Source organism: Bemisia tabaci, chromosome 1 (genome assembly GCF_918797505.1).
Source record: "Bemisia tabaci chromosome 1, PGI_BMITA_v3".
Classification (NCBI taxonomy): Eukaryota; Metazoa; Arthropoda; class Insecta; order Hemiptera; family Aleyrodidae; genus Bemisia; species Bemisia tabaci.
The window spans coordinates 16,399,170-16,419,386 of NC_092793.1; the positions used below are offsets into that span (position 1 = coordinate 16,399,170).

The following is a 20,217-nucleotide window of genomic DNA, read 5'->3' on the forward strand; positions in this document are numbered from 1 at the left end:
TTGTGTTTTCTCTCCCTTTACATTGTAAGATACCTAATCCATCAACATCTCTTTTGAATAAAGTAAGACTGGCCTTACCCCTCTCATCTGGGATGTCAAGCATCCCGCTTATCAACCCTGTTTTCAATTGTTTCATCCATTCACCAAATTTTTCCAACAGAGGTAGTCTTAAAAATATATATATATATATATATTTTTTAAAGTAGAGTGGCAGGCGTATGACTGGACTTGATTCCTCCCCTTCGTAAAATCCCTTTTATACAAGTTCAGACTTCATACCCTTTTAAGTAGCTAACGTAATATTTGAACGACCCGAAATATTTGCTAAAGTAAAAATTATAGTTACTTTTCAAAAAAAAATGACTTGAAATTCACAATGAGCACATTGCAACCTTCCGGCCAAAGCATTACAAGCACTATTTATGTTTAGACGCTATGTTACCGAATATCTCAACGTATAATTGTCTCTTTAAAACGTTTGTATTTCTTTTCGTGAAAATTTCAGCATTTAATTTTGATGGTAAAAGAAATATTAGGTAAAATTGGAAAATAATTTTGTTCATTCGTTTTTTCATACAAAATTGAACAAGTTTGAGAAGTTTGACAACATAAAGCCTAAGTACTAGATGCTTGTGATACTTCAGCCGGGAGGTACCGACATCGGCAACGTCTGAAGTTCACTTCGAAATTCGGAATATGCGTAAAAAATTAGCGCATTTTTGAGCTTACCGCTTGAAAAAATACATTAAGGCGAAGACATAGGTCATTTAATAAGGACAAGTCACCTCAGTTTTACCACTCCACGCGTAACTTATAATGGCTACCACCGTATGTCTCCGTTACCAATTAACATAAATAACATAACTAACATTATTTAACCGTAGAGTGCGTCGCCTTTATAGATAAAGTTTCCTGCCAATTTGAAACACCATGCGTTGGAGTTTATTGCAATTTTCCAAGTATGTGCTAAAAAGTTAATCCGCACATCCCACGAGTAAGAGTTTCTGTGTGAGTTTAGGTAGCAAACTCAGTTTTTTCCGCAAAAATTTGAAATGTATCCCTTTTAATCAATCTCAGGTGTCGCATATTTTTAAGTAACGAGGCTGACGAGTTGTGTTTTTGATGCAACGTTTTTCGCCTTCACCTGAACGATTAGGCAAAAAGTGCTGCTGCATGTCAAATATTTGCTGCGGTGACAAGCAAATTCACGACAGCTAATCTTTGAACTTGAATTCAACAAAAATCCACTTCCATAGCAGCGTCGAAACATCGTTATCTGTCTGTTTGGTTGAGCCGATACTTGACTTAGAGGAGAGCCTCCACAGTTGGACGTCATTATTCAAATAGTCTTCATCTATAACTCCTTTCCCTCACTACTCATCTATTTGACCCATTTTATAGCCAAAGGCCAATAGTATTACAATGCATCTTGTCTCTACGGGGTATCTCGATCTTCTCGACTGGAACAGTTAGTCAGTAGAATATTTTCCTTTTGAATATGCCTCCTCTGCTTGAATTATGTGGTAACTAAGTAATTTTTAATGGACATGCATATCGATGCCTAAGCTTGGCATAGGCAGATCCAGGCTCTTCGAACAGGGGAGTTTGGAAGGAGGCTGGGGAGTTTCTTCTAAACATTTTCTGAAGTTTTAAAGCATCTAATAAGCATAGTTAAGTCAATTTCGTCATGAATAATTATCAAATGTAAGTATCCTTCCTTCTTCTTTTCTCCGTTTTTCATCTTTCATTCTTTACTTTTCCTTCCTCTTTTTTCGGACAAAGGGAGGGGGCGCACACTTACGCCACCCTTAGGATCCGCCTATGAAGCTTGAAAACCACAAAATCCATTCTGCGACATTATTTCATACTTCATGCCATTGAAAGTTGCTTTTAATTTGTTTTAATTATTTCAAGCGATGAAGTTGCTTTGTTCCCCAAAAGATACAACAGAGCGAAAATTTGTAAACACTGCTATTAAAATATATGGTATTTGAGTTCTGTCATCGATTCATGGCCTATCGATTTTTGGGACATAAACGATAGAATTGATGGATTCCATGGATACGGCTACGGCTGGACAGTGCACGCAGTTAAATATTTACGTGTGTTTGGTTAATTTGGTTAATTTTCTTTTGGTTGGATCATCCAAAACAATTTGGTTGATTGACCAAATTCCTGGTCAAATCAACCGCAACCTTGAGCTATTCGTAGACACCTCAGAACGAAGAAAGTGTCTTGCTGCCCTAGTGTACTCACTTGTTCCTCGCTTTCGCTCTTGCCAGTTGCGCGAGTAGTTAGTGCAATGGATTATTATCAACTAGTTGCGATGCTACCAGGTCCGAGTTCGATTCTAGACATCCCTCCTTAGTTTCTACGGGTCAGGAGTTCGTCAACCAAAAAACTTGACTGGTTTAGCCGTGATAAAAAGTAACCCACAGAAATTAACTGAAAACGTGTTTTCCTGCCCACATTATCATTTAAGGGGGTGCGCACCCTGACCGCTTCGCGGTCTACCCCCCCCCCCCCCCCCCACCACCACCAAGCGCTTCGAGCTCCAAGTGTCATGCGTTACTTATGATTTATATTATGGAGTACGGTATAGCTCACTTTTTTTCTACTGTGCGTATCTAAAACTCTTACCTCCTCATCACGCCTGCGCTTCTTGACCTGTCGCCTGAGGCAAAATTTGGCGAAAATCAAAGGATCGAGCACGTTCATAGTAAATCGCACATGACACTCACAAACCACAGCTATGGAACATCCACCGACGGACGCGGAATGAACCAGAAGTCCGAGCCGCCAGCTCGCAAATGCTCCAAAGCCGCAAGGTTAAAAAGGTTTACGTAACGACTTTTTGTATAACCCGTCGGATTTTTTTTTTCCACGTTTCACGGCGGTCATCCGCGGGACCACTCGATGGGGAAATCTTTGAAATTTCAGGACGGCGTCGAGGTGGGGGCCCGGCAGGGATTTTCGGTGGGAGGAGGGATTCCTCCTGGTTCCATTTTGGATTTCACGCCAAACGCTCGGAACTGGGATCGGACTAGATTCGAAGCATGACTGCACAAGATCTTGGAGCCGCGCCAGCCTCCGCGACGATTGCGCGATAGTTTTTTTATCCCCCCAGGACAACGATGCGACGCAGTCCTGGTCATTATAGATGGAATTCCGCGGGTGGTTAGATAATCGATCCGTATAGCTGATCGCTCGTTAATGTCTCACAAACACCGAGCTGTGTCTTTAAGAAATGTGTGGCGGTTGATCCGAGTGTGAAGTGATGTGTGTGAAAACGGCCGACGGTTATATTTAGTCCACTCTTGCGTTTTTCCGCGTCTCCCATTGGAATTATGTTTACACGACACACTGATGATAATTCTGCCGTACTAAGGAAGAACGCCGTATGAACCTCCAGGCGTTGCCAAATTTCCTTTGATAAAACTCGAATTTCCTGGTAAACTTGTGAATATTTTTCTTCCAATTTTTCAGAGAATTTTGTTTGTATTTTGGTCTAAAGTTCCTGAAAATATCAAGGAAAAATATTCATAATTTTCCTCAAAAATTAACATTTTATCAAAGGAAACTTGGCAACTCTCGAATGTTCATACGGCGTTCTTCCTTAGCACGGCGGAATGGTAGAGTCAGTGGACCCTCTGTATGGACGCTGGACCCCCTGTAAACACTCTGAAAAGTCTGCTTTATAAAAAAGCGAAGTTTCAGGTTACCTAATCATGACAGTAGAATCAGTGACGAGGCGTAAATGATCGATCATCGATATTTCGCCATTTAAAGCTATGGTAAAGAATCGATTATCCAAATGTTCGTCGCGAACACCCTGTTTATCGATCCTTTTCCAGAGGTTAAATTGACAAATCAATCGATACATCGCAAAGTACACACTCCCCCAACTTCCCAGCGCCTTAATATTTTTGAACAGAGCTTCACGTAATATTGACGAATAAAGTCGATAACTACGCACCACCTTGCTTAGTTTTCTTTCCCAATATTAGAACTTAATTGTAGATATTGAAACGTTGCAATGGAGATGCGTATTTTTTGACTTAAGCAATCCATATACTTGTTGGGGCAATGCTGAATCATGCTTACCAATTATTTAATTAGAGTACGTGATAGTGCTTCTCATCTGTGCTTTCAAAAACAAATTCAATTTAATTGTCACAAAGATGGAGAAAAAATAAGAAAGTTGGTGAAAATTGCACGGAAAAATGACTTAAGGAATTCGCCATACCTTTGCTTAATTTATGGAACAGAAATAACACAATAAGAGAATTTCTATCATGTAACTATTGTTGAGTACGTTGACAGTTTTAGTTAGAATAACCGATATGGTCTCACACTTTTAAACACAATTTGTGCTGCCTTTTTGATAGTATGGGTATTGATACTTCTGTATCAAAATTTAATCGAAAGTAAGGAAACTAAACCTCTGCAAATTTTGTCTGTATGGCTGTACGTAAAATATGCCTTGTGACAAAACATGCCGACTTAAATCAATTTATTGTATGCAGAGTGTCGATGTAGAAGTAACATACGATTTTTGAACTACCATCGTTGAAGTTGAAAGTCAAAAGCTGAATACATTTATGGCATCTCTTTCGAAGCCAGTGCATTCAGAGCCACTTGAGACAATTCAGGACAATTCAGTAATTAAACATCGTGATACTTGAAATACGCCAGAATGATTTATATAGCATCGTTAAGATTGAATACTCGTATGATCAAAAATAAAAAAAAAATATTTATATACTTAGAATTTGTGGCAAATCCCTGAATTATTTGTATAGCATGCGCCTATAACCATTTGTGAGTGTTTGATGTACTTACTCACAGTTAAACCTGTAGATAACTGTAGAGAAATTGGAGTGGTAAAATGTTTGACTGGAAAAGCGATCTTCTCTTCTTCCTGCCACAATCGCCATCACCGGACCTTGAATAGTGCATATAAATATACATTATTCGATCAAATTAAATGCATCAAATATGTAAAAAAGAGATTGAAGTATATATTTTTTTGGTTTGAATCTATATGTACCCACTAAAATCACATGAAGGAACAAACAACATTAATTGCTCAATGATGGATAATTATGAAAATTCATTTGCTTCCATGTTGTATAATATTTTATATGGTTCAATATCGTGTTTCCTGAAAACTAAGATTTTGGCGTTCTTATTGGATCGTTTGCAATGTAAGTCAAATTTAGTAACTATTTGTAAACGATGCATATAGGTTTTGCAATACTGCGAAAATTGCACGTGACTCCATACATCATTACAGCTGACCAATATGAAAGCCCGACTAGAACTCCCCTCCCCAAATCTTCAGAGTTGTTATTCATTTCTCATTAAAATAGTCACTAATTTTTTCTTTATTTACTACAAATTACATAAGACGTTACACAATCTGAGCTAGCACCAGAATCCCACGAGTCGTTTCTTTAAAGAACGGCTCATACCTAATTAGGAATTTCATGGTGCTGTATCTGATGACGTCATTAAATGACGCTCAGAATGGTCACCGGGTATACATGCAGTAGCCATCATCCCCCTATATGTTTCCTTCAAGTTTTTGGTCCCAGAGTAGTTATTGAAATTCTTAATAATTTTACAAAATACGTCATCAAAAAAAATATTTCGTTCCCATTTATCGTAATAAAATGGGCGTGGTCTAACCCTCCCGTCCAATTGCCTGTAACTTAATTTTCGTCAAAAGTTTACGGTTCACGGCGGAAGGGCTTACAAAGAAGTTGTGGACTTGTTTTCAGCGGCAATCCTCGCAAGTTGACTACACTTTTTTTTCTTCATCTACATGCACGTAAAACGACCAATTCTAGATGAGGTAACCTGCCTCACTTATGATCGATATTCACTATAAATGCAAGAATAACAGTGTTGCCAACTTGTGCTATTTGTCACTGTTTGTTATTGAGGGAAACGTTATGTCAAAAGCCTGCATAAACTCGTCGGACTCTGATTGAATGTTCAAAAAATCTACTTCGTCAACGAACGGGTATAAACTGTTAACGAGATTCGTTAACAGGTAGAGGTAATATATTTTAGAGACCCTGCACTACTGCCCTCTCAATAGTCCTTGTAATGTAGAGGCAACGTACTTTAAGTAGTCATTCGATACAATGTTTAAAGCGAATGAACATGGCTTCGGTTCTGCAAGCAACTATTACTGCTCCTAAGCCGCCCACATTGCCTACTTTCGCATTGAAGGCGAACTGGTAAGAAGAAGCGCGGAATAACGCACTGTTAGCAGATATTAGCTTACTAATGTAATGTTTGATACGAATAAACGTAACCACACTACTGCAAGCAGCAATTACTGCTCCCAAGCCGCTCACATTGCCTATTTTAGTATTGAAGGGGAACTGGACAGAATGAGCGTATAAGGCGAACAATGAAAATATGCTTCTAATTTACAAAAAATCTCTTGGCAAAGTGCCTCACCCGACATTCAGAGGCCATTGTTTGGCGAATTTTATGCTCAACAATTTGATGATCAATCACCATTAGGGAAAAATATCGTTGACCCCTGACCTTAAATTTTGCCTCACTCGAATAGATCGCTCAGATTCTTGGTGGGGGGGGGGGGGGGGGGTTCTGAAGTATACATTGTCTTTGTTAACAAGTGATGAACGAGAATCCATATGAATATTTAAGAGAGTTCTTTTCACACTTACCATACGAAACAAAGACTTACCGGAATATTGGAGGAGTACCTGTTATTACCCAATGAGATACCCTGCATTTTGAACAGTAGTCTCAATAATGCCGTACACTCGGAACAAGGGATTGGTTCTGGGCGTCGTGCTACAGTTTTCCCTGGGCTAATTTGCACACAAAACGCTGAAACTGATGCGATGATAAAGATTCATTGCACTGGATTATTTATGGATTAAAGCGCTCCGAAAAGCGGTGTAATCGTTGGATGGGTAGATTAGAAATTGTGATCAGTGGCAATTAGTCAGTATGGGATCAATCCGGAATGCACTAGTTTCCACCCGATGCAGACCGAACATAGCTTGAGGCGGTATTGCTAGATGGATGGATAATGTCATCAGTTTTTTCGTCCTTTTTTAAACACCTGTAATGGAAAAAATCCGCTGAAAATAATCCTCGATAAAGGTACTAGCGATTATGGGTGGGTTACTTTCCTCAAGAATTTCGATCAACCCTTGAGTGCACTGGACCACGGGTTAAGTCTGGAATTGAAATATTTTGATACACGTTTCCCTAAGCAAAATTGAATGTAGAGCAGACGGAACATCGCTTGAAGCGGTATTGCTAGATAGATGGATAATGTCATCAGTTTTTTCGTCCCTTTTTTAGACACATCCAATGGAAAAAATCCGCTGAAAATAATCCTCCATAAAGGCACGAGCGAATTGGGTGGGTTACTTTCCTCAAGAATTTCGATCAACCCTTGAGTGCACTGGACCACGGGTTAAAGCTGGAATTGAAATACTTTGATACACGTTTCCCTAACCAAAATTGAATGTAGAGCACTATTCGTGCAACAATAGTTGAGGCACTTTGTGCGAAAAGGGCACTTCTCGGTTGCAGTATTTCAGAGTATCGTCTAATATTTCATTCATTGTAAGGAAAGTGAATGCATACATTTCACTAAAACTTTTATTACTGAATATTTCTTATGATTCTACAATTTTCCATGGAAAGAATTCTGGAAAAGTCACCCATTGAATTCTTCTCCAAGGGATTAATTCGCAACAGAGATTCTGAAACACCGCAATCGAGAAAGTGCCCTTTTCGCATCCAGTGCCTCAGTTGTGAGAAGCAAGTCCTACTTAACATACTAACGTTTTCAGTTCACATTAGTCACGGGAATTTTGAATTTCCCGCTCTTAAGAAAAACAGCTGTCTAATTTTTATTAATCAAATCGCGAACTAAAACGGTGTAGGCAGGCTTCATGATCGAGCAATGTTCCCTCTCCACCTTCTGTTGTTCGAAGTGTAAACCACGTACAACAACTTAGCCTAAGCACCGAGATTGAGGTTGCCATATTTTCATAGACTTTTGTTTTTTCATGAGCGGGAGGTTTGAATTCACGCATCGAAAAACTTCTAATATCTTCGTTAGGAACTAACTTCAGTAATTTTCGTTTCGCAAATCGTATTTTAATTGACATAGTGATGAGGGAACATATGTTTATCGGAATGCACATACTCGCATCTCGTTTAGTGGTCAAGCCTTTGCAGTTCGTTGAACTTCGTGGCATTTCGTAGCACTTCGAAGAACTTAGTTCCCATTTTGCTGCAAATAATTGCACTTTGCTGCACTTTCTTGCGGTTCCTGGCTGTTCCTTGCTGTTCTTCGCGCTTCCTTGCCTTTTCTTGCACACTTAGATAAAAATCTGATATGCCATACTTCCATTAGTATTCTCTTTCAAAATGTAGGAGGAACGGAAATTTTGAAACCCCCCCCCCCCCCATATAAAGATGCGCATTTTCGTAACCGCACCATCAATATCTATTCTTTTAGTTTATGTGTTTAAAACTTTCATCATCACTTTATTGTTTGTATTCTTTTGTTGGAGCGGATGGAAAAAAAATAAATTGTTATTATTAATTTAAAAAAAAAATATCAATTCGACAAGGAAGAGGCAACACCGCGATACAGGTGGATGCCCAGCCGTGACCTTGCACTTGGAAGTGGCAAACATAGTGACCAGCTTGGCGTCGCGGTGCGGTGGTAGCGTAGCGTCGTAGCGTGATACGCGACGCCTAATTAATGTGAGAGGCACTACAACTACTCTGACTAAAACTAGATGTGTGAACAAGATGGTAAACACGTAGGGAGGAGTTGCGGTACTTCAAATTGAATGGGTGCCTAAATTTTCGACCGGTATATACCTACGGGGTCCAATGTCATGCCTCAACGTCGTATGAATGATGTCAAGAACATAGAGAGAGGGTGGAGGGGATCTGGGTAATAGCACCTGTCAAAGGCCTGGCGAGGTTGAGAAGGAACTTCAGCCTTAACCTTTAGGTTATATATTTTTTGGAGGAGGGGGGGGGCCGGGGCGGGGTGTAACTTCTTCCAATTTGTTTTCCCAAATTCCCTTCAAAATGAAAATGCTTGTTTAAAATTTTGAGAGGTAAATTGATTTTTTAAAACAAAATTCCGACTCACAAATTAAAGGGACATTTTTACAAAGGAAGAAGTAAAAGACAATGGTTCGTTAGTGATTATTTAGATTGTTAAAGTGCGAAACCGAGTATCTCTTTTGCGGAGTTTTTTTTATGCTCCTACTTCATTTTTTCGAAGAGTAACAAGTCCCCTTTATAGCTTGAAATGTATACAGAATATTCTGCTATTAACAGAGAGGAAAAATCAAGGAAGTTTTCAAGAAATAACGTTGACTAGTTTTCCACAAAAATAATTGAATATGACAGAAAGTCTATCAAAACACCACTAATCGTTATTACATACCATTTTGGATTTCATTACCTTTTCAAGCATTTAGAGTACAAATTTTGTGGGGGAGGGGGAATTACCATTACTTTCTTGAAGCAATGAAACAAAAAAGTGAATGCTACAATATCGTAATGCGGGCACGTGTGCTGTTTAGGTTTACCATTGATGCAGAGCAGGATTTAGCCTTGATGAAGTATTTCAACAGGGCTTTATTATAAAATATTCTCGGACCAAACCTGTAGTAAAATTGATGTGAATTTTGAACTCATTTAACTTAAAGTATGCCTGCGTCGAAGGGACTTCTCCAAAAGGATGATAAAATGACTCGTCTTTGAAATACGCAGTCCAGAAACTTGAAGTGAAACAGTTTGAAATGAATATCATTTCTATGAATGCGGTAAAACATAACCCTTCGATATTGAAATCATATCTGTTCGACGGCAACTTTAACTCAAACTTAACTCTAAAATATGTCTCAGTGAAGCAAATGTGTTGAGAAGATTCTGACAGAAGTTAATCTTACATATTTTACAAAACTGTTTTCCCTTCATTTTACACACTCCCTTCTACCAACAGAAATTAGTAACTTTAAAGCTCCTTCAATTTCGCTTAATACCATCCGATGGGCAGTGATAGTGTTTTGCGTGCTTCCTACAACTCCGCAAGCGCACAAGCCTTCGTTCCTCAGACGAAAGAACGGAGCTACATTTCCATGTTAAGACATTTTTTAACCCATTATTGGTACTTTTAATTGGAAACTGTTGAGTACTTCTCACTAATTTTTCCTCTTAAAAAAACTTAAAAATCAGCTGACATTCACTCCAAGACGTGAATATTTTTTAGGTATGAAAGCGCGTGGCTATTAGAGCACGACTACTGGTGAAAGTGGAGTGAAATATCGTAATTGTCAATAGCAACTTGTTGACAAGTAAGTATCTACTTCAATAATGTAAATTCACTGCACGGATTAGTTCAAATATGATGGCGCATGATCGCGTGTGAATCCAGGCCCTTGACAAAAAAGAAATCGCTATCAAAAACAGAGACTATTCTCTGGCGTTCCGGGGACGTAATTTTGTTTGTTTCCTGCTGCTAAATTCAAAAATTACCTTTTATTTTTCTTCATCATATTCCGGTTTACTGGACTTCGGAATTTTCTCCAGGAAGGCTAGATTTTTGAGGGAAAATCCCGTTTTTTCTGGCAAATTTTATCTGCCCGATGAGAGTTAAGGTCAGTTTCGGAAACAGCGCTATATACTTAAAAGCAAATTTCAAGAGAAGAAACAAATGTCGACCAGCTTATTCTTACAAACAGGCTTTCAAGAAAAACATGAGGAGCTAAATGAGATCATTTGCTGTATAAGATCTCTGCTGGAGGCTCTTATCCTCGAAAAGTCAGGGTGGAAAACTGATTTTTGAAAAATGTTTGTGTTGACTTACTCGTCCGCGTATAGCTCATAAAATTCGTCCGCAAATGGTAGGGACGAATTCATGAACTAGATATACGCAGACAAGTAGGTAAGTCAACACAAACATTTTTTTAAAAATTAGTTTTCCCCATCTCCATTAATACCTATCAGGATATTTCTTCAGCAAGATCATCGTAGAATCAGCAATCATCATAGCTAAGACTTTAAAGGCAACTGTATCCACGAATCCCCTCTGCATCGTGGGGAAAACATTTAATCTCGGAAAATAATTTCAAGATTCCTTTAACTCCATCTTTAAATTCACGAATCCATCCACTTGGCTGGATGATATGTTCAGTCGCAATTTTCATAGGTAGCCATATAGTTTGAATTTGAGGAAGTGCCGAGAAATCTGATGTTATAGCTTTTAGAAAATACAAAATGTTGTATGGAAGAAATAAATCAAACCATAAGAATCAAAACTTAGAGACATTAATGAAACATTAAATTGAAAAATGTTCAATTATTGAGGTATTTTCTACCAAAAGACCGATAAATGCGAAAATCTTCACGTGATTTGCCCATGTTTGAATCCGCAAAGCATATATTTGTACGTTTGAGACATCTGTTCCCCGGTTGTCACAAAAGCGTTACTGTAACTTATGGTTTAGCCCTCCAATTTTATCGGTAATCGTATTCTTAGTCGTGCGTTTTAAGATAAAAATGAGTTTTCTTTGTCTTGCCATAGACAAAATAGATAAGAGCAAAGCGCTAATGTATTAACTAATTTAAAAACAATCTTGTTCATTGTTCCACGTATAATGGAGTCTGAAATAGCGTAATGAATCATTGCCTAAGAAAAAAGTAATTCAATTCGTCCGATTTATTATATGAATATTAATGAAGGAATGAATGAAAACTCGATGAACTTAAATTTGACGGTCACAATTGGTTTCTAAGTTTAGCTGGTCGGGATCTTGGGCACCTCTTCTTTTACTTCAGGTAAGTGTTAAGACTTCACCAAGATTGTATTTAGCAAATTATTACTGTACATACTTTGAAATGAAAATGTTCTATTTGAATCACATAATTCCTAAAATTCCGTCGTGTTTTTAAAGTTGAATATTTAATGGTTTAATGTAAAAACTATAATAAGAGTGAATGGTATACCTATTGACAGAATGTACTCTTATTGTGCGTTGTAAATAAATGTAAAATCTAAATAGTCTCTACTTGCTGGATGAAAAATGTTCCCCCTGTGAAAATAAGTATCAGAATTAATTGTTTAATGTGTATTCCATTTGAAATCTAGAAATAAGTTGTTTTCCTCTATCACCAGACATTTATAATCATGGCAAATAAAGGTTTTGGTTATTCAGCAATTTAAGGATAAAAATTAAATTTTTGGAAGATCTGATGACATGTTGAGAGGATGTCTGCATGAAAACGAGTCAAAATAGACCTGGTGACACGAAAAAATGTTCGTAAATTTTCTCTTTGGGCACCCACAATGCTACGTGCTTCAGAAAGTGGTCCACAAAAGTCCTCTAGAATAGGGTAGGTACTAAGATTGTTTTGAAAAAATTAAATATTACGGTCTCGAGGAATTTTTATTCATCGAATCCCCACCCCCTTTTTCGAACCGGAGTGCGGAGCCTTCCAAGGCCCAGACCAGTTCCAATGGGAATTTTTGCGTTTTCTAATAATTCATGCTAGTAAAATAGTAAAAATGGTTGGTAGGCTAAATACGTGAGCTTATAAATAAAGTTTTAAAAGTGCTTTTATAATTTTTGATCAGTGTACCTACTCATCTCGGAGTTTAAATAAGTACCACTGGATAATTCGATTTCATGGGTTGGCTGCGTTTTTGGGCCCCAAGAGCTACATGACCTAATCAAACCTAACCTCCGAATTTTAGAGTATTCAATACTCTCCCCACAAAGGTACTCTAGTAAAGTGGGTTGAAAAAAATGTCCATAAAATGAACCAAATCCAGTCGCGTGAAATTCGCCTAATGTTGCTTTCAATTTCAGGTCGGCGAAAAGCGAACGGCATAATGCTAGGAATAAGGGTGGCTCTGGTGATTACTCTGGTCGTGTTTGGTGCTCTCCAATGCTGCGCCCAGCTTATCCCCAGCGAACCTGCTGTGGTCACAGAGGACTTGGACTACCCCAACGAGGACCTCAGCTACTACTCGGGCGATGACACCGCCTACTTCGACGTCCCGCAGGCGGAGCCCTACTTAGCCGAGGAATACAATCCGCTCAACGAAGAGATCATCGCCTACGACGACGATGGCCAGGCGCTTGGACCCCCCATGATCGAAAAATAACTTAGTAGGGTGTAGCTCGATATCAGTGGCGTGGCGTGATTCGCGATATATCGATTTATCCGTCATTTAAACCGATGGAAAAGGATCGATCACTGGGGGAAAAAACACATTGGATCTGGAGTCCAGACCCTTGAAACCATTGACGAGAAAAAGGACTCTTGATTCAATCAGATTCAAGCTTAAATCAAAAGGAAATCCGCTCGAATTAAGAAGCTTGGTTCTTGATTTAAGTTTAAATCTGATTGAATCAAGAGTATTTTTCCTCGTCGATGTTTTTAAGAGTCTGGACTCTAGATCCAATGCGTTTTTTTTCCCAGTGATCGACAAGTTGTTCGCTGGTTTGTTCGCAACGAACACCTTCATAATCGATTTTTACCATAACTTCAAATGAGGGGATATCGATAATCGATCATGCACGCTTTGCCACTGCTCAATATGCTTACCTGTCAAATTGTTTGTAAATTAACCTTGATGTTTAAAATATAGATTAAAATGTTACTATTCGAATGAGTGTGTTTAATATAATTATTATTAAATATGTTAAATATATTTTTGTAACCAACTCAGCCAACATGGTGTTTCCTCTTGTTTTGAAGTCGAAACTTAAAGACTATCATGGTAGAACCCTCAAAGGTAACAACATTCTTGATTTGAAAGGTACAGCCAGGTACTATTTTATTAGATTTTTTTTTATTATTTTTCTATTTATTTATCCAGCTGGGGATGGCTGAGTTTTCAGCCGAAATGTTTTGGTTCGATTCGTAAAATTTTAGCCTTGTTACCTACCCGCTTTTTAAATTGTTTTTTTATTGTAGACCCTTAAACCTGTTGGATCGAAAACCTCCCTTAATGGGACACATTTTGAATATTATTCTTCCAAAATTTCAGAGAGTTTCCTCGTAATTTTACCTCAATCAATTGAAACTGTCAAAGAAAATTTTTCTTTAAAAATGGTATTTTCAAGGAACATTTGGCAACATTCGAATGCACATACGCCGTTTTTTCTTTGCATGACTGTGCACTGGGCATTTCTGTCAACTTATTGATAATACCTCAAGAGTAACAAATAAGTCCTCAGGACAGACATAAACATTTCAGAGTACAGCCAATCGGTGGATACAACTTAATTAACTTCTATGCGGGGTTGGGTTGCATCGCCGAATTTGAAGGCGAACTGTCAACGATTTTGTTTTCAAGCGACGCGCTTCGTGTATCACCGTAATCGTTGTTCACGATTAAGAAGGATTTCCTTGTAGTTATGAAAAATATTCATAAGTTTCCTCCAAAATTGTACTTTATTGAGAGATATTTGGCAACATGCGGATGCACATGCAGCGTTTTCCCTTTGCATGGTTGTGCATGCGGCTGTCAATTTATTAATAATGGACCAATAGACAAGGTACAAATTTAAGCAATCTGATACATGTTTCTTAACCAGAATTTCACGTAGAACACGATTCACACAACGAAAATTACTGAAACCAACTCCTAACAAAGATATTAACGTTTTTATTTCACATTGGCGCTACAAGGAATTCGAACTGCCCGCTCACAAGAAACTCAAAGCTCTACGCGAGTCAAATCGCCCACTACGACGGTTTCAGCAAGCCTCTCAACCGAGCAATGTTCATTTTCCACCATGTGTTGTTCAAACTATAAACAATTTGCTATAGCTGAGCCAAAGCGTCAAGATTGAGGTTGCCAGATTTTTACATCGCAGAGACTGTCACGATAACGTTTAGCGCGCGATGTGAATCACGTAGAGCATTGAGTTTTCATGAGCGGGTGGTTTGAATTCACGCATCAAGAATCATTAAATATCTTCGTAAGGAGTTAATTTCGGTAATTTTCTATGTGCGCATCGTGTTCTACGTGAAATTTTAGTTACAAAACATGTATCAAAATGCTGAAATTCGTACCTTGTCTAGTGGTCCATTCCTCAAACGTAAGTATTAGGTCCTCGTTGTCCATACAAGCAATGAACACATTAATGAGACATATGGACTTAAATAAAGCTAAGGAATTAAGAACTTGCAAAAGTGACCTCTATATTTCTAGCTCCGCGTTAAAGTCTCCTTAAAAGTCCCTTTCATACTGCTCATGTTAACCTCAGGATGCGTAGAAACATTCAAAACATAGAGAATCGGTGGATGCAACTTAATTAACTTTGGTGTGAGGTAGGGATGCATCGCCAAATTTGAAGGCGAACTAGCAGCAAATTTGTTTATTCCTACACCAAGTTTTACAAAAACATGACAGCATCTATTCAATAAATATATAAAAAGAAGAAAAAAAATCAAGGAACAGGAACTTTTGAAAATTCTCATAGGATAACTCATAGATGGTGCACAATTACTGAGATCCTTTCCGGCTTTAGCAAGAAAAGGTACGTGGGAACAGCCCCAGTTTACAGTTGAGCAAAATAATTGTTCTATCCTTTCAGACGAAAAACAAACTACTCAGTTTTACAAAGGAGTATGAGGTCAGACCGTTCATCGGAAGATCTTGGTATTAGATACAACAAGGAAAACTGTCTGGGCTTCTCTACCCGCGAAATTTTGGCTGCTGGATCCAAAGTGGCATTTGTTCCAGGCCCGCCACATCTCATCTCGGGCTCTGGTACCAGTTTTAAGGTCCGGGCCCCAAGCACGGAGGGGGGGGGGTCCGAGGGGCATCCCCCGAGAAATTTTAGAATTTATACAACTAATCGGACGCATTTTGAAGCTTCCATAAAGAATTTTTCCATCAATTTCTGCGGAATAATTATGTTTTTTTTTTTTTTTTTTTTTTTTTTTTTTTTTTTTTTTTATACTTAAAGCACAAAATACTTGCGAATTGTTGCATTCAAAACATCTGGAAATTTTTTTTTTTTTTGGGGGGGGGGGCATATGATACTATTTTCAGTTCTAAGAGGGCCAGGCCCCCCTGGACTCCCCCTTCGTTTGTCTATGGCAAGGGAGTTGAGCCATGAGCCATTGAAGTCGAGGATGCCCAGACTGGAGACTCTTAGCATCTGACGACGGAAGAAAATGAAACGCATGCAGTTACTAAAAATATCCCTCTGTACTGAAAATCTTATAATTGATAGAAATCTTCCAAGAAGTATACTTCTTTGCAAATTTAAGAAAAATTCTACAGTGCCCTAGCGTGTTTCTGAAAATCTATTCACCTTTTGCGAAATTTTTAGGGTATATTTTTCACTTTTTCTTACGAAACGAGGGTTGCATGTGAATTCGTAGTGGTTTTTCACGGGTAACACGGGCCCCGGTGCCAGGGACCCAGTTCCCCCCCCCCCCCCCTCGTGGCGGGCCTGCCTTCATGCACGCTGGGCTTGTCGATTTCTTTTGACATTTTTGCAGTGGTGAATGCATAGCTAAAGTGCGCTGCAGCTAGAATTGTAAATGGCAAATTGGTAATTTTTATAGGAGGATTATAAATAAACATCTGGTTAGAAATGAAAACAAAATACTATGAACTATGCAAAACGATTATTCAGATATCGGAACTTGGCTGCTTTGAAAACGCCTTCAAATGCGGCGTGATACCTCACTCATTCCGGAGAGTTCAAATAGTTGTATCATTGCGCCTTAGAAATGCGTCGTAAGATTGCAATTGAAATAGAATTCATGCACGCTGGACTTTTCGATTTCCGTTAACATTTTTGCAGTCATGAATGCGCTTAAGTGCGCTTCAGCTAGAATTGTATTTAGAAAATGGGTGGTTTTTCTACGAGGATTAAAAATAAACGAGTGGTACGGAATAAAACAAAAGAATATGAACTATGCAAAACGATCATCCGGGTATCAGAACCTGGCTGTTTTGAAAACGCCTTCAAATGCGGCGTGATACCTCACGCATTCCGGAGAGTTCAAATAGTTGTATCATTGCGCCTTAGAAATGCGACGGAAGATTGCAATTGAAATAGCCTTCATGCTATGCAGGAAATTCACTGAAATGAGCACAAAAATCCAAACAACTGTTTTCATGTAAGAAATTAAACTGCCCAATTAAATACAGCAATAGCTGATGTGGCTTGGTTCCTTTCTGCTTAACGTGGTCCATTCCAGAATGAGATGCCAATATTGTGCTTAGATAATGTACATACATATAATAGATATCAAATATGACGACATGCAGTCTTATCATGATAATAATCTATATTTTTTCTCATGAGCTATTTATTGCGTTTGTATCATTAAAACAATAAACAGAAAAAAAGAGACCACATAAGAATAGATTTTTGAAAACCCTGTATCTCATGCTAAGGTAGTTAAATTCTTGAACTCACTTCTACTATTAAAGTATTTATGTAACTGTGCGTGATACTGGAAGTACCTACTTAATTTATATCAGTATGCTAATAGGCTAAATACAATTTTTTCTCTTTTCCTTTAAATTCAACTTTTTAGAGTGATTATTGGAATTTATTATTTTCTTTCGGTAATCTTTCCAACGCCACGCGTAAGCAGTTGAAAATTATATCACTGCAAAAAGTAGAAACAATGGAGTTTATTTTTTTCTAGCTTGAATTGGGAGGGTTAAAATGAGTTTTCATGCATGAAGATATGATAATGATTTCAATATCAACATTTATGTATAACAATGATCATTGAACAAACGATATAAAAGGTTCAGTCTCCCACTCAAGTTTAACAGTACAATAGTTGAGATCATCACTCAAAATTGTAAGTGAGTAAATACTTCTTAAACTTGATTTTTAAAAACTGACACGTGCTGTTAGGTACTTTTAAATCATTAAACGTAAGACGGCCACACGATAAAAACCAGTTGCGTTGTTCTATAGACATGACTAAGAAGGGGTCCATGGAACTTCGAGATCTACTGATTTAAAAATTCCCTCTGAAATGGTCATTTTTCACAATTTTTGGCAATATTGCAATGCACGTTTCAATCAAATAGTTAAGTCTAACAATACTTTCTTACGGGTTCTTTCATTTGAGATGTGTCGCATGCTCCGCAGCCCGTGGTAAGATATAACATAATGAACGATTTAATAGCAGGTAACGAGGCTTTTTTCCCACAAATGACACCAAAACCTTTCGGCTGAAAACACAGCCTTGGATGCAACACAGCCAGCGTTGGATGAAAGACAAAACAAAAATTTTAAAACCTAAAATTTTAGTACTCGGCTGTACCTTAAAAACGGGAAGAATTATTGTTTATTATAGGTAGTTGTTTGGATTCTAGGCGGGAGGGGGAGCCCATTTTTTAGATGAGCCCCAAAATGCTAGTGTCCCTGCGTAACCCAGGGCTTATCTCAGGACTTGTTCCCTTGTAGGAACAATTCGTTCATTTAATGAGGCAGGAATTGACATGTTATGTGTGAATCAATTGAGGGGCTTGGAGGCGCATAGTGCAGTTTTTGAAAAAAAATAGAGGTAGTAATGGTTTCAAGTAGAACTAGTCTTTTCGCATATTAACTGAAAAATTCGTTCCCAAATTCCAATTTTTAAGCATCAAAAAGTCAGTTTGAACTTTCTTCCCGCCATGAAGATCCATGTAATTTCAAAACTTCAAACACGCATTTCTCGAAGTAGTAACAACTGCCCTTGTGTGCTTTGTCCTCCAAACACCTCAATGGACCACTAGACAAGGTACGAATTTCAGCATTCTGATACATGTTTCTCAACCAAAATTTCACGTAGAACACGATACGCACAACGAAAATTACCAAAATCAACTCCTGACGAAGATATTTAATGATTCTTGATGCGTGAATTCAAACCATCCGCTCATGAAAACCCAATGCTCTACGTGATTCACATCGCGCGCTAAATGTTTATCAAGACAGTCTCTGCGATGTAAAAATCTTCAACTTCAATCTTGACACTTTGGCTCAGCTATAGCAAATTACCAATAGTTTGAACAACACATGGTGGAAAATGAACATTGCTCGATTGAGAAGCTTGCTGAAACCGTTGTAGTGCGCGATTTGACTCACGTAGAGCTTTGAGTTTCTTGTGAGCGGGCAGTTCAAATTCCTCGTAATCAGTGCGAAATAAAAACGTTAATATCTTCGTTAGAAGTTGATTTCGGTAATTTTCGTAGTGTGAATCGTGTTCTACGTGAAATTCTGGTTAAGAAACTTGTATCAGATTGCTTAAATTCGTACCTTGTCTAGTGGTCCATTCTGCTATTAGGATCTTGTTTCCTTTTTTTATGGCTTGGATTCTTTGAAAATGCGCTGCTTAAACTTGTATGATATTTTCAGAATAGTGTTCAAAGCAGAACGTCAAGATGCAGCTTTTCAGCGCAGCCTTGTTTACCCTCCTTGTAGCGGGAGTAATTGGAATGCCCTGTGAGGAGGTCGCCATTGACTCGACGTACGGCTCCACACCGATCATCCTTCAACCTACGCCTTATAGTTATGGTATCGATCCGAGAATAAACGAAGCCGGATATTTGGCTGATGAGCCTCTGTCAGAGGGTTACCCTCTACCTGATGAAGGGTTGCTTGGTGAAGGAGATGGCATTATATCATACGACCCGCATCTCCCGGAGTATTGAACTGAACCAGTCTTCGGAGCTCATCCAATGGAGAATTTGTACGCACAAATTGTATTGCTTCATCTGTGGGTGCTGAGCGATCGATTAAAGAGTGAAAAAATTTATCGACTTGTGACTTCATCAGGCGATATTTTTCATTTACCTACATGTATATTGGCAAATTGAGTCATTTGGTCTTATCTCATCCAATACGTGTTCCTTTCATGGACCAAGGGTAATTTCATACGCAGTTTTATCAGTAGTTTCTAATTGAACATGAAATTCATGTAATTTAAAAAACTTGGAAATTCTACGGTGAGACAGCTCACTTGAGAGCAAACAAAAATTAAAAATAAAGAAAATATGAAGATTATACGTAGTGGTAATAATCGTTTATTTTAAAGCAATTTGGTCATTAACACCTCCCTTATTAGGTTACAGAATGTCTATGGAAATGTAGAATAGTGATTGAAAATGTAAGTGGTTGGCTGAAGGAGCGGCTTTCC

The 20,217-nt window shown here is 38.3% G+C and overlaps 2 protein-coding genes across 8 annotated transcripts in view; one reads left to right on the plus strand and one right to left on the minus strand.

Annotated features, from left to right (window-relative positions):
• NKCC (sodium potassium chloride cotransporter) overlaps positions 1–6,850 on the minus strand; it is a 39,325-nt gene extending 32,475 nt beyond the window's left edge. Inside the window, exon 1 of one of the 2 annotated variants that reach the window (XM_072296948.1) lies at positions 6,728–6,850. In XM_072296948.1, the coding sequence (XP_072153049.1) occupies positions 6,728–6,775 (48 nt within the window). In that variant the 5' untranslated portion in view covers positions 6,776–6,850. Of the gene's footprint in view, positions 1–2,640; positions 3,044–6,727 lie in introns of those variants that run through there. The other variant, XM_019055671.2, reaches the window with a different exon arrangement.
• LOC109039955 (uncharacterized) lies at positions 1,256–20,125 on the plus strand. Of its 6 annotated transcripts, XM_019055706.2 has the most exons (3): positions 1,293–1,704; positions 10,307–10,391; positions 12,906–13,770. In XM_019055706.2, exon 3 carries the CDS (start codon positions 12,929–12,931, stop codon positions 13,202–13,204), a length of 276 nt encoding a protein of 91 aa, XP_018911251.2. In that variant the 5' UTR covers positions 1,293–1,704; positions 10,307–10,391; positions 12,906–12,928; the 3' UTR covers positions 13,205–13,770. The 6 variants fall into 6 exon arrangements, 3 of the variants coding, with proteins under 3 accessions (XP_018911251.2, XP_018911238.2, XP_018911245.2); XR_011899271.1 differs by lacking the exons at positions 10,307–10,391; positions 12,906–13,770 and adding an exon at positions 19,437–20,125 and having other exon boundaries at positions 1,256–1,704; XR_011899272.1 differs by lacking the exons at positions 10,307–10,391; positions 12,906–13,770 and adding an exon at positions 19,442–20,125 and having other exon boundaries at positions 1,256–1,704.
• Positions 20,126–20,217: the final 92 nt, after the last annotated feature.